Source organism: Rhinatrema bivittatum, chromosome 6 (genome assembly GCF_901001135.1).
Source record: "Rhinatrema bivittatum chromosome 6, aRhiBiv1.1, whole genome shotgun sequence".
Classification (NCBI taxonomy): Eukaryota; Metazoa; Chordata; class Amphibia; order Gymnophiona; family Rhinatrematidae; genus Rhinatrema; species Rhinatrema bivittatum.
In genome coordinates this window covers 179,411,529-179,425,218 of record NC_042620.1, presented here as the reverse complement: position 1 = coordinate 179,425,218, position 13,690 = coordinate 179,411,529, and the positions used below count along the sequence as shown (strand labels likewise).

The 13,690-nt window shown below is 45.6% G+C and overlaps 1 protein-coding gene across 2 annotated transcripts in view; it reads left to right on the top strand.

Moving 5' to 3' along the window:
- The window catches only part of EHHADH (enoyl-CoA hydratase and 3-hydroxyacyl CoA dehydrogenase), a 104,091-nt gene that overhangs the window by 24,208 nt on the left and 66,193 nt on the right, over positions 1-13,690 (top strand). For both annotated transcript variants that reach the window (XM_029606203.1, XM_029606202.1), the window contains exon 5: positions 3,573-3,677. In XM_029606203.1, the coding sequence (XP_029462063.1) occupies positions 3,573-3,677 (105 nt within the window). The remainder of the gene's footprint in view (positions 1-3,572; positions 3,678-13,690) is intronic.

Genomic DNA, 13,690 nt, shown 5'->3' with positions numbered 1-13,690 from the left:
GCTCCTGCTGTCCAAGGTCCTACTACTGCCGAGCTTCAGACCGGCCTTCCTGCTCCTCACTCTGTTTCCGGTCTTTTTTTTTTTTTTTAAGCAAACTTAAATAACAGAACAGGGATACTTCCCTGAGCAGGCCTGTTGGATGAAGCAAGGAGGATCTTGGGCTGAGGGAGCCATTCCGCTGGCTGTCGGACCCCCCCACCCCAGTGCACTGTGGATGAAGCCCAGACAGTGGTTTCCAACACACCCCCCCCCCTCCCCCGGTCGTCCGGCTCCACCTGAGGGATGGTCCAAAGGAGCCTAATACCTCAGGGAGTTTCCGGCTTCTTCTCTGTAGCCCTAAACTAACTAACTTTCTTCTTTTTCTTCTTTTTTCTTTTCCTAGACTGCAGGTTTGCACCTCTACCATCTGCTGGATTCATAGAAATACTGAGGGGACTGCAGGTGGCACACTCAGATATGTAGCAGTGCCTCAAAGTTTTGTTCTGATTCCATCTGCTGGTAGGGAGGAAAAAACCCACTTGTCTGGACTGTTCTGGGTATGTTCAGGAAATAGATCTGGCTAAGTAAACACTTGATGGGCTCAAAAGTCTATTCGCATATATCGAACAAGAATCACACTGAATACTAGGAAACTTATTTTGACAGTAAGTTCAATAAAATTGGGACATATGATTATAATCAGAGGTCATGCTGGAGTTTGTCTCAGAAATTAGCTCTGTATATGATACTTTTATGCTGGTCTTGTTAGGCAGCACACTTGATATTCCTTTTTTATAGGGTGTGCATTCTATTTCAGATTTATTGTTAATTCACCAGGAATTGATTTGCCATTGTTAATTCATTTATGTAAAAGGCACTAAAATAACAACGCATAAGCACCAAAAAAGTATTGTAATGATGTGCTTCATGATTGTATTGGAGCTGTCTGGAGCTCTGCCCTGGTAAATGTTTTCACTAACTGGGCCAGGACAGCAAGTGAGCATTCCTCTTCATTCTGCCAGACCAGTCCAGATAAGTGGGATACTCTCTTGCACCAGCAGGTGGAGGCAGAGAACAACTTGCTTTTCCGATGTCATCTGAGCTTATATATTCTGGGATAACAGGATAATTTGCTAGTAGTTTTCTGCCTCCAGCTGGTGGGGGCCGCTCTGGGATAGCAAAAAACCCCAAAACAAAACAAAAGGAGATGGGGGCGATGATCTCTGGGGGGGGGGGGGGGGGGGGCAGTCTCCTCAGGAAGGAAAAGAGAGCTGAACATAGCTGTTGTTCTTCTAAAAAAAAAAATGGGGGGTGGGAGAGAAATGCAGTTCCTATTCGGGCCTGGTAGAAGGGCTGTGAACCATGATTCGCACAGCACCGGGGACACATGAGGAGCGAGAGAAGTGCTAAAAGAATGAAAGGGTTACAGCCCCCCCACCCCACCCCCAACTCTGCTACCCAACTCATGGAGAGAGGTAGGAAGTACCTGCAGTGTGGCAGTAGGAAGCAGAGCTCCATAGTGGGCTCTTTCTGCATAAAAGGTGACATGATAGAAATCCCTATGGATAAACAGGCCCGCATGGACATGCAGGAAGGGGCGTGGCTGGGATAGCAAAGGAAATGCCGGCGATGTGCTGGTAGCGGGGAGGAGCCAATGCTGGCACAGAGGGAAGCCCAAGGGGCGGCTGCCCAGGGTGGGGAAGCAGGCCCAAGTCGGGCAGGTGAAGGCCGTGGGAAAACCTGCAGAAACCTGGAGTTTTCAGCGGAGTTTATTCTTTTTGTGCATAGAGCTTACAGACAAATGAAAATAGAAGATCCAGGTCTCCCCCGGGTACCCCTAGAAAGGGAGAGGCAAGTCCTTTTAGGCCCCAATTGAGGGATAGAAAGTTCCCTGACCCAGGACATCCCCCTGCGGCTTACAGTGCTGAGAGAGGAAGTGCAAAGGACTTCAAAGGCTCACAGGGCTCTGGAGGAAGACCCTGGCAGTGTCAGAGAGTCAGATGTTTCAGTTAAGCTGCTTCTCAGAGAAGAGCTGAGCACCCTCATTTCTGAAGTGGAACAAGATTTAGATCTAGCAGACAGCCTTAAAGCCTAGGCTTATAATAATCAAGTTGTACTCCCATAGCAGATAGAGGTAGAACAATTCTTTGACATGCTTAAGATAAATGCCCTCTTAGCGGTAGTAACAAAGAAAATAACCATTTCGGTGGAAGGAGGCTTAGTCCTCAGGGATTCGCAGGACCGTAAGATCGAATCGTTATTAAAGTGGCCCTTTGAAATTACCAGAGTCTCCTTGCAAGCAGTGATTTGTGGGGCATATGTAGCCAGGATACTGGTAAGTTGGCTACAGCAGAGGCAGGCGTTTGACTGGAAGCGGAGGATCCGGAAAAAGTCACCAAATTGGAATCGGGGGCAGTCTTTGTATGATTTAATTAGAATCTTGTTGAAACAGATGGCAACAATAGTCATAGGCCCATATAAACGTGCATACAATCATCTCTCCTGGGCGCCGGATGCAATAAGCAAATGAGCTGCCACATTAAAATGGACACGCAAGGGATAAATCGTGCATCCCTAGCACGTGCGTGGCATGGGATGTCCAGGAGACGTGGCTGTGCACGGGCTAGGAAAACGGACGTTCAATTTACGAGCATTTGTTTTTTCCCGCAGCACCTATTTTACCAGCAAATCCACACACACAGTATACACGGCCCAGTGTGTGTATATTGTGTATCCTGAAATTTTTTTTTCTTTACGTCAAGACTTTTTTTTTGCATGGTGCTGATGACGATACTAAGGAGGAGAAACCAAGGAAAAGCAGGGTTTTTGTTTTTAAGTTGAGCCCTTGACGTGCGGGAAGACTGGAGCAGGCGTAAAATTTTACAGGTTAAAAAGTGCGCCTTGGGCACACAGGGATTTTTTGCATTGCGGGGTAATAACTAACAGCCTCATTTACATGGCATTAGCTATGCCTTTGTTTGGACGTGCGTTTTGGACCCGCTGATCCCTTTATTGCATTAGGGGTTATGAACACGCGTCTAAAATGTGCGCCCAACTGCTCGTTAAATTATGCACTAGGCTGGGCGCACTTAGTGAGAGGTTTCTAGGACTGAGACACCGGTTGGCAGATTCATCGTCGAAAGTTAGGCTGAGCAGGCTTCCCTGGAGCTATAAATCTACCAGAAAGGCAGAAATACATGGGCGTGCTCACACATGATTCAAAGTTATCTTCCCTATTTTGATTAATTGATTTGTTTTAATCATTGTTTCTGCTGCATTTTCCACCCTTCCAGAGGCAGGATCTAACAAAACACGAGCTGTGGGGGAGAGAAGGGGGTATTGCTAGTCCTGGGCCAAGTTTGGTTCTTGATTAAAAAGTTTTCACTTTTTCTTTTGATACATTTATATCTTGTTATTTCTGCATTTGGGAACTTTCTCTTTTGTAACTTTGGTCACTTATGCTGCACACCGGACTACTATTTGGTTTCTGTAGTGCATGATGGTTCGCTAGGTCTCTTCATTAGGTTGCAGCAAATCACGTATGCAGAAATCTAGAGTCACGGGGCTTTCTTCCTTCATGTTCCTTCTTCCAGGAAAGTTTGTGCCAGCCACAGAAGCATTAAAACTGGGCATTGTGGATGAAGTTGTGAATGAGAACACAGTGGACAAAGCCATTCAACTAGCCAAGAAAGTAATAGGTAAGACATGAACAGTAAGGACTGTGCCTACAGTGCCAGTTCTGCCAGACATGGCAGTACAAGTCAAAACCTGCCAAGTCTTGCTTGTTGAAAACAACAACTGTCAGCTTGAAGAAATCCCTTCCCCGGGACACCTTCAGTTGACAGTTTTGTATTGGAAGACTGAAAGTTCTTTAAATGTATTTATTGTATTTATTTTTTTCAACTTCCTCGCCTGTAACATCACTTTTTTTCCTTTACCAGAAAGTCATGAAAGCAAACAACAATATCCCTAGGTATGTTTCCTCTAGGTCGAGCCAAAGATCTATGCGCTCTATCCAGAATTGTTAGGCAATTCTTCCATAGACTTGACAGAATTCAAAATCAAGACACAGATATCCAAGACTACCTGAGTACAGTTTATTTATTTAGTTTCTTTTTTATACCGAAGTATAGCAGAATGCCTTCACTCCGGTTTACAGAGAAAAACAACAATATACATAAAACGTGTTCATAACGCATATAAATGTGGATAACAATTAACTATTAACTTACAGTAATTACAGTTATTGTAGGCAGGCTCTTCAGGGACACCCTGAACCGCAGGTTCCCTCTCTGCGATCTGTTCTCTATGTCCTCCACCCAGTCTATAAGTAAGGCATTTTCCTCTTGCAGCTGTTTTATGCCCTGCTCTACAGACTCACTGGCTCTTTCCTGCTCCTCCATCTTGTTTTCCATTACATCCACCTGATCCCCCAGCTCAGTACACTCCCGCTTCAACTCTCCTACAATTGATTTCAGTTCCTGTTTAAGGGAGCCGATATCTGCCCTTAATTCACCAAACCAAGCATGAAAATCAGACCTGGACAGGGGATATCGGGAGTCAGCACCACAGCGTCAGGTGCTGCAAATCCTGGTAGACCCGGCAGCCGGCTTGACTCACTGTCGCCATTTTCCTCAGCTTCCTCCTCTATTGAGCCCTTCAATTTTTTTTACTGCCTCAAATGAAAACTGCTTCAACTTGACCGATGTCTTTCGGGCTAACATCTTTGCAGCTGCAGGAGGCAGAGAAGAAGCTCAGATAAAAAAAAAACCAAAAAACACAGCCGGATTCCAACGCTGAGAAGAGGGATTTAGTGAATTGGGGCTGGGAGCACAGCCATTTGGCAGTGTGACGGCATGTCCTCTCTCTATTTTATTTATTTTAAAAGTCTTTTATAGACCATTTCAACCATACAATCGTACTAGGCAGTTCACATAATCAACATTAATATTTTAAATCAGACAGAAAAATTGTTAGTTGATATTGTAACTTTACTGTTTGTATGACTGTTACAGTGCTAATAAAGATACTTAAACATAAAATCAGACAAACATTACACTAAAATGAACATTAAAAAATCTCATATTAAGGAATGCTTCAATAAACAAAAAAGCTTTTCACTTTTTCCAAAATATCTTAATTTCAACTACAAAATGCAGATCATGTGGTAATGATTTCCACAATAAAGACCCATGGCCGAAAAGGCCCAGGTGCGACCAGTCTTATCTCCAAGTGACGGTATAGAAAAGTTTTTTAAATAAATAAATAAAATAAATAAATGTCATGCAGGTTTTGGTTTTGGTCGCTGGCACCCCTCTCTCTGCATCCTAGCTCTTTTCCTGGCATAAGCCAGGTTTTCTGATCTTGCAGCATCATGGAATTTTGTAGTTCTCTCTTTATTTTGCAAGGTGAGAGACTGTTGAACAAGGCAGGTTTTCAACTTTTTTTTTTTTTTTTCATTTCTAAGGTCCCCTCCCCTGTTGTAAAAATGTTCTTGTCCACCACCTCCCTCCCCATACCACAACACAAGTTTATTTACTGTTATAAATTAGCTAAACAAACATTGGTTTATTCTAATTTTGTTTTGCTTACAGGGATGGTAACTTTTCAAATCGGCACACGGGTGCACATTGGTGCATGTGCACGGCTATTTTATAGCATGCGCACATGTTATAAAATACACTGGCCGCGCACACATGTGCGCACAATTTTAAGTGAGTACGTGCCTAGCCGTGCAAATCCCGCTTCTACCACGTAAGTCAGGGTATTTTAAAACAGGTGCACGTTAACCCCATTGCCATTTCACCAGTTTGTCCACCATTTCGCTCAGTTGAGAGCCAGGTCCTCCGAACCCCACAAGTTTAATAGCCTGAACTCCCCCCCAGTTATCCCAGACTCTTGTTTTTACAAGGTACATCTCCCCCATAGCAAAAGTAAGCTTATGCAGCCGTGAATCTGGGTGCGTGCTGAGGCGTGTGAGTGTTTGCGCACACATCTCTTGGCCTTGCCCTGAAATGCCTATGCTCTGCCCAGATCACTCTCACACCACACTCCATTTTGAAATAGAGTGAGATACACGTGCATCTGAGTGGCTTTTAAAAATGTGGTTGGGTGCACGTTAGCCCAACTTGTGCGTGTATCTCTTGATTTTGGTGTGCGCCGGGCTTTTAAAATTCACCTTTCGATGTGAAGCTTGTTGCTGGTGGTGAGCAAAAATTCTATCCAGCTTGGGCTAGGATCTTACACAAACCCATGCATGAGTCATGGTCCATGGTCATCCTGGCTGGATACTTTTTCATTCATGTCCTTGCTGAAAATTCCATCTTCATGTAAATGGAATTGTACTGAATGGGACAAAAACTCAGTGTGTTGCAGAAGAAGCTATGCTGTATTTCTTGGCAGATATCCACCAAAATGTTTCTAGGGACAACCTGGGTCTGAGAAAGCTGTCTGATGAAATGTCAGTAGGCTCCTCCAATAATACTGAGAGGATGGAGGGAGACTTTGTTTCCGTATTCTCACTGAAGGGGTTTGTAGTACACACCTGGTGTGCAGGGCCGGAGGAACTAGTAGGCGAGCTAGGCCTGTGCCTAGGGCGCCGAGACTTAGGGAGCGCCGCGGCAGGCGGCAGAATTTTGAAAGGGCAAAAAGTGCCCTTTCAAAATTCTGCCGGCCCCCGCCTCACCCTGCCTGCCACCCTCCCGACGACCCCCTGGTGGTCCAGCGGATGGCCTGGGAACGATCTGCCACTCCCGAGGCCTCGGTTGCCACTAACCAAAATGGCGCCGGTGGCCTTTAGCCCCTACCATGTGATAGGGGCCAACCAATGGCACCAGTAGCCCCTGTCACATGGTAGGGGCTGAAGGCCACCGGCGCCATTTCGATTAGTGGCAGCCGACGACCCGGGGGGCGACGGATGGATCCCGGGCCCCCCGCTGGACCACTAGGTGATTTGTGAGTTTTCTTTTTTTTTGGGGGGGGGGAGTCAGGGCTGCAACCAGGGGGGGGGGTGCAAGGTTGAAGGTGCCTAGGGCACCCAATCCCCTTGCACTGGCCCTGCTGGTGTGCATCTCTTTGCCATGAGTTCTGGAAAATAGGTATTACAGTTGTTGAATAGACTTAAAAGATATGCTGCCACTTGCAGTTTGATCAAAGTCCGTTTTGTTTTTCAGTATAAAAGCTCTGACATATCTGTGGTGTCTTTATGGACACACATTTTCCAGAACTGTAATCTGTCTTTTGAAGGCATCAATTTTTTCAGGTCGGGCAAAAAAAAAAAAAAAGTTTGTCTATCTCTCAGCATTAATAATCATTTGGATTTTCAGCCTACTTTTCCAAATTAATGCTCACATGCAACTTCCAGCTTTATTAGTATTCGGGTACGATAAATCCATGTTTATTTATTTATTTAAAATCTTTTCTATACCGTCGTTAAGCTAGTTGCCGTCACAACGGTTCACAATAAGGCACATAATTTCAAACTTAGATGTGTTGATTTATATTAACTAAACAGGTGCCATCAAATACTGTAACATAGTTTCATATTAAATATTCCTTAGTGGTTGTGATAAGTCATGTCTACTTTAAGTATATCGGCTATAAGATAAATTAACACTGAAGTCTGGTCCTCTGTTGTTGCAATCTAATAGAGGTAAAGTAAAATAAAATATACACACACACACCATTCGAGTAAGCTGATGTGTGTGTGTGTGTGTGTGTGTGTGGGAGTTCTTTGGACTGCATCATACAATTCCCTGGATTCTACTCTTCATTCCCTTTGTGGTATGCTTGCTTAAATAGCCATGTTTTTAAACTTTTTTTGAATGCTTTGATGTCTCTTTGTGTTCTGATTTCTAAAGGCATTGTGTTCCATATTATAGGGCCCTATCCCTTACTTGCGTTAGTCTGGCTGTTTTTACTGAGGGAATAGTTAGTAGGGCTTTGTTTGCTGATCTCAAGTTTCTATTAGGGACGTGTACGTGAAGGGCTGTGTTCAGCCATTCTGCCTTTTCGTCGTGTATTAATTTATGTATGGTGCAAAGAGTCTTGTATTAAATTCTTTGTTCAATGGGTAGCCAGTGTAGTTCAATTAGGGTTTTGGTGATATGGTCTCTTTGTACATACTTTGACCGGTAAAATTAAATCTAGTGGGTACCTGACTTGCCCAAGGTCATAAGGTGTGTTAGTGGTGGCAGTGGGATCTGAGCCCTGGTCCTTAGCACATTGCTCTAACAGCTAGGCCACTGCTTCTCCAATTCAACAAGCTCAGGTTTCTTAACTGTTAAGAAAGTATGTAACTCTTCCTTGAGATTAACTACAAGAATGAGAATTCTGTCTCAAGATGCATGAACAAACAATTGTTCTCTGTTCCCTCTTTCTCACAAAATGCAGCAAAACCCTTGGAGTTTGTTGCGAGTTTAATAAATTGAATGATTGTTACTGTGGTGTTGAGAACTCTGTGAAGATCTGCTTTGATATCTTTGACAGCCAATGCCTTTCGATATAAAAATTAATGCATGCAGCTCTAGGTGCTTTCCGATCATACATGCAGCCCCATCGGTACAGAGCCCAATGTAATTTGCTCAGTTGATTCCTGTGGAAATCACAAAACCTAACAGTTTGAAAATACTGTTTGACTTTGTTGTTTCTAGAATTTGGTACTTAAAAAGAGAACTTAGTTGTCACCAATGCATGAAGCCACTTTGTGCCCTTAATGTTAGTGAATATTTTGGACTTTAAACATTTCCAGAGCAGGTGCTTTCAAAACATTTTATACCTTTGTTTTCCTCACTGCATTCACTCAGGCAACTTGTAGATATTAAGTGAAATAAAGCAGCAGCAGTGCCATGCCTTAGGGGATTTTTGAAAATTTAACAGTTCTCTTTTCTTTGAATTTTTTTTTTTTAATTGAAATGTTGAGGTAGACTAATTGAATTGTTTATACATTTCCTCTAATTTTTCACTTCTACCATTTTATAAAGCAAAGTGAATTGGCATGCCACCATTATTTTGATTATCATAAACGTATGGCAATATGGCTCTGATGTATGAAGTCTGTGGCACAACCTAGAGTGCTGCTTCTAAAGCATCCAGTTGCTAGGTGATGTCATGCCAAGAAGAGGTAAGAGGCAGAGGGGTAAAGAGAGACACTCCCACCACCATGCCATTCATCTTCCTTACAATTGGTAGACTAGTTCTACTTGTAGCAGATTTTAATTTTGGCATGGGTATGTAGCCCCTATCCTGTCAGCTAACTGGGCTCACTGGGGAGTACTGGGGCCACATTCTAGCCCACATGCCTGGGTTCTTTTCCCCACAACGTGGAAACGCTAAGTTTTCCAAGGGCCTCAGGCTATCTGTAGAGGTTTTCTGCTTCTTACCGAAAAAGAAATACACTATACACGTTATCTGTACAAAAATAAATCTTTTTCCAGAATACTTGATTGCAAATTAAAAATCACAAAGGGTACATTTCTGAATAGTGCACTTCAGTACAGACATAGTTCCAAAAGAAAATTACAGATAGTCACTGGCAAATCTACATATCTTGGCAGTAGGTATCTGTGGCAGAGCTTGCCAAAGAAACCCTCAGAACACCTTAAAGGACCAATCCCAGAAGTCAGGTCCTGGGCCACCGTAAGGCAAGGCCTTCTGGTTACAGGGCAGCTCCTCTGAACAGGAATATAGCTTAGGCTTAGAGAAGAGGAAGGGAGATCCTGGGAAGACGAGGAGAAGACAGCTCCAGATAAATACTGCTCTGTTTGTGGTGTTTGGTGAAGCACTGCAAGATAAGCAGTTTGGGATTTGTGTTAACTGCTGTGAAGTATAAAGATTTGTATAAAGAGTCAGAGTCCTCCATGTATTTGGCTTCTTGCAAGCTATAAGCCACTCGTATTACACCACAGTACCTGTCACAATGAACCCTCTCTAGGCACTTCCCCAATGGTACTTGCAAATTGGATGCAGACTCCTTTTCAGGAGGAGACAGGAACTCCTGCTGCTATACTTCAGAAACTCCTAAGTTGATGCTTTCCTTTAAGCAGCAGTTCTGTGGGACCTTGTCCTTGCAAGGCATTCTTCCCTCTGACTCCCCACAAAGAAAATCTACTTTCTCCAAAACTCTGAAGAATCTCTCTGAGAGATGAGAATAGGACTAACTCCCCTCTTCTTTGAGACCTTTTCTCTGGTTCCTTAGAATATCTGAGAAGTCCATTTCTGAACCCAAGACAAATCTTTCTTATCCAAAGGGTCTGGGAACCCCTCCTTTGGGTCCATCAGCGTTCCTCTCAGGAGAGGAAACAAGATGGAAAGAACCAACTGAAGGAACCCCAAGTTGGCTCCTAAGATTTGTTAAACCACTCACTGCAAAAAGACACCTCCCATTGGGAAATATCAGATTCACTACCACCCTTCTGCTTCCTACAACCCCATTTACTAGTATCTGTGGAGGCACTGAAATGGATAATGAGGGGCACTTTGACTACCCTGCTTACAGGTAGAAGACACTGGTGCTTTTTCAAAGGTTAAATTGGGCCTGAAGAGAATTTCTCTCATTTTGTTCTTAGTGGCATAATCCCATAGAAAGCTTACATTTAGGTGCTGTTCAGAATGTGTCCGTTGTCTGCAAACCTCAAATCAATTCAGTCTGTGTGGGCAGTTCAAAGCTCCTGTTTGTACCCCGGATCAGTCCAGACAAGTGGGTTTAGTCATCTCTACCCAGCAGATGGAGGCAGAAAACAAAGCTTTGAGGCACTGCTACATAACTGAAAGTGCCACCTGCAGTCCCTCAATATTTCTCTGTCTCCAGCAAATGGTAGACATGCAAACCTGCAGTTCTGTCTGAAAGTGTGGAGATAGTGAAAAGAAGTTGATGGAGCTCCCCGAGGCATTAGGTTCCTTTGTTGGCCATCCCTCTGGTTGATCCGGGAATCTGGGGGAGTTGGATACTCCTGTCTGTTGCTTCTGGAGGTTTGATAGCCAGGGGACTGGCTCTCTCTTTCCTCTGACGTTTCCTTCAGCCAGGAAGTACCCTTTTTTTGTTGTTTTATTAAGTTTAGAAAAAAAAAAATTTTTTTAGGAAGGGGAAACTAGAGCAGGGTTGTTTGTTCCTGCGAGGCTGGGAGATTTATTCTGAGGCCAGTGTCTGTCAGCGGGAGCTGTTCGGGCCTGCAGGAGGGAAAGCTGAAAGAGACTGCCACTGTTTCCTTTTTTCCCCGGCGGGAAAAGCTTGTGGAACAGTCAGTCCGGGGCATGCGTCGCTTTGGCTGCTGAGTCCTGCCGCGCACGGCTTGAGCCAATGCATTTCACACATTTTCCCTGGAGTGGTGCGGCCTACTTCAGTGTCAGCGCACTTGGGCCACGTTGCACTTCCTGCCGTGTGGCGGATGATGCCTAAGCCGCACATGGCAGCTTACCGGGCCTGAGGGCTCTGGTCAGCTCATCTTAATTCCTGCTGTCTCTGCACAGGCTGTGCATTAGGAGCAGAGGGAACCTCTGTAGGCGGCTCCAAGGAAAGGAGGGTCTCCTGACCATCGGGGGCCGCAGGTTCTGTCGTGACCGAAGGGGATCGAGTCCTAGGGTGTTCACCCCTCTGGGAGCCTGGAGATTCCCCTCCCCCTTTAACCTGTGGTGCAGGGGAATGAGGAGAATCAGGAGGGAGGTGCAGGTTCCGATGGCAGTCTTCTCTCACATGGGGCCAAGGAACCGGAGGAGTTTTCTCTAGAGTTTGTCCTGCTGTTACTCAGAGTCTTTCCTGGTGCGGAAGGGTGCAGGAGAGAAGAGGTCCAGAGAGAGACGGACTAGTGTCCCGTCTAAGAGGCCAAGGCTGGCATCAGCGGAAGGTTCTGGAGATCTGCTTAAGCGCCTGGGCTTGCAACATGCTGGTGCTGAGATTATTCCCGTTAATATACAGGATGATCCTGCCTCCCCTCAGGGAATGGAGGATCCTCATCCAGGCAATGACCCTGGAGGAGCTCCAGGGTCATTGCCTGGATAAGTAGCTCCATCCCCCTCATCCCTCCAGTGTTGGAGGAGTTGGGGATGAAGATGACTCGGGAAGAGTCCGACAATGAAGGAGTGAATCCGGTTCTGGATGGGCTGCATGGTCCTCCCAGTGCCTTCCCGTTGCTTAAGAAGATTCAGAAGCTAATCACTCGGGAGTGGGATTTCCTGGAAGCAGGCTTGAAGGTCGTTTAGAGCTTTGGTGTAGCTTGTTCCTCGGATGGAGGAAAACCTGGATTGCCTAAAGATTGCTACGGTGGATGCGGCAGTCTCAATGGTGACTAAGAAGACTACAATCCTGGTAGTGGGTTCAGCCGCTCTGAAGGACCGCAAGCTGGAAATTCAGCTAAAGCACATGTTTGAGGTGTCTGCCTTGAACTTATGAGCCACAGTGTGTGGCAGCCTGATGCAGCGGGCCTGTTTGTGCTGGGTTCAGAAAGCACAGGAGTAGGCTTCTACCGGGACGCTCAATCCAAGGCATTCCATGCGCTTGGAGGTGGGAGTGGCCTATGTGGCAGATGTGCTGTATGATTTGTTGCGTGCATCCGCCAGGAGCATGGTCACGGCAGTGATGGCACGCAGACCTTTGAGGTTGAACAATTTGTCAGCGGCCTGTGGTCCAAATCCCAGCTATGTAATCTGCCTTTTAAAGGAAGGCTTCTGTTTGGTGAGGATTTGGATCAGCTAATGAAGTCTTTGGAGGAGTCCAAAGGGAACCGTTTACTGGAAGATAAGAGCAGTAAGAAGGTTTTTCCTTCCAGGTCCCGGTTTCGGATTTGCAGTGATTTCATTCCAGCAAATGGGCCTCTGGTTCAGGGGCAAAACAGTCGTTGGGACACCAGCAATCCTTTTGGAGTTCCCACAGGTCCTCTAGAGATGGAGCTGGTCAAGGGACCGGAGAAGGAAAGTCTTCCCAATGATGCCAGGCTCTCCCACTCCTTGGTGGAAGCGGTAGGGCGCAGGTTGTTCTGTTTTTACAGGAAGTAGGTCAAGATCACCTCGGACCGGTGGGTCCTGGAAATGGTAAGAGATGGTTACGCATTAGAATTTTTACGCTCGGTAATGGAGGCTTTTCTGGAGTCCCACTGCTTGTCACGAAACAAACTAAGAGCGGTGGAGGGGACCCTGCAAAGGTTGCTAAGCTTGAGTGCAATAGTCCCTGTCCCTCCAAATGATGAATGAGGGTGGGGAAGGTACTTTATTTTGTGGTTCCCAAGAAAGAGGGCACTTTTTGGCCTATTCTGGACTTGCAAAAGCTAAACGTAGCCTTGCGGGTTTCACTTTTTCGCATGGAGCTGTTGCGTATGGTGATAGCAGAGCTCAGCAGAGGAGAGTTCCTGCATCTTTGGACCTGACCGAGGCATATCTTCATATTCCCATTTGAAAGGATCACTTGAGGTTTGAGTCCTTCCTTTTGGGTTGGCTACAGCTCCCCATACCTTCACGAAGGTGAAAGTAGTGGTGGCGGCCTTGAGACAAGAGGGAATCCTGGCCCATCCATATCTGGGTGATTGGCTGATTCGGGCGAAAACAGAGGAAGAGTGCGGTTGGTCTGTACAAAGGGTGATGGATACCTTGAGTTCTCTGGGTTGGGTGATCAATGTAGCTAAGTGCCTCCTGATTCTGTCTCAGATGTTGGAGTACCTAGGAGCCCTTTTCGATACCCAGAAGGGCAGAGAGTTTCTGACAGCGGTCAAGTTGTTGAAGGCGC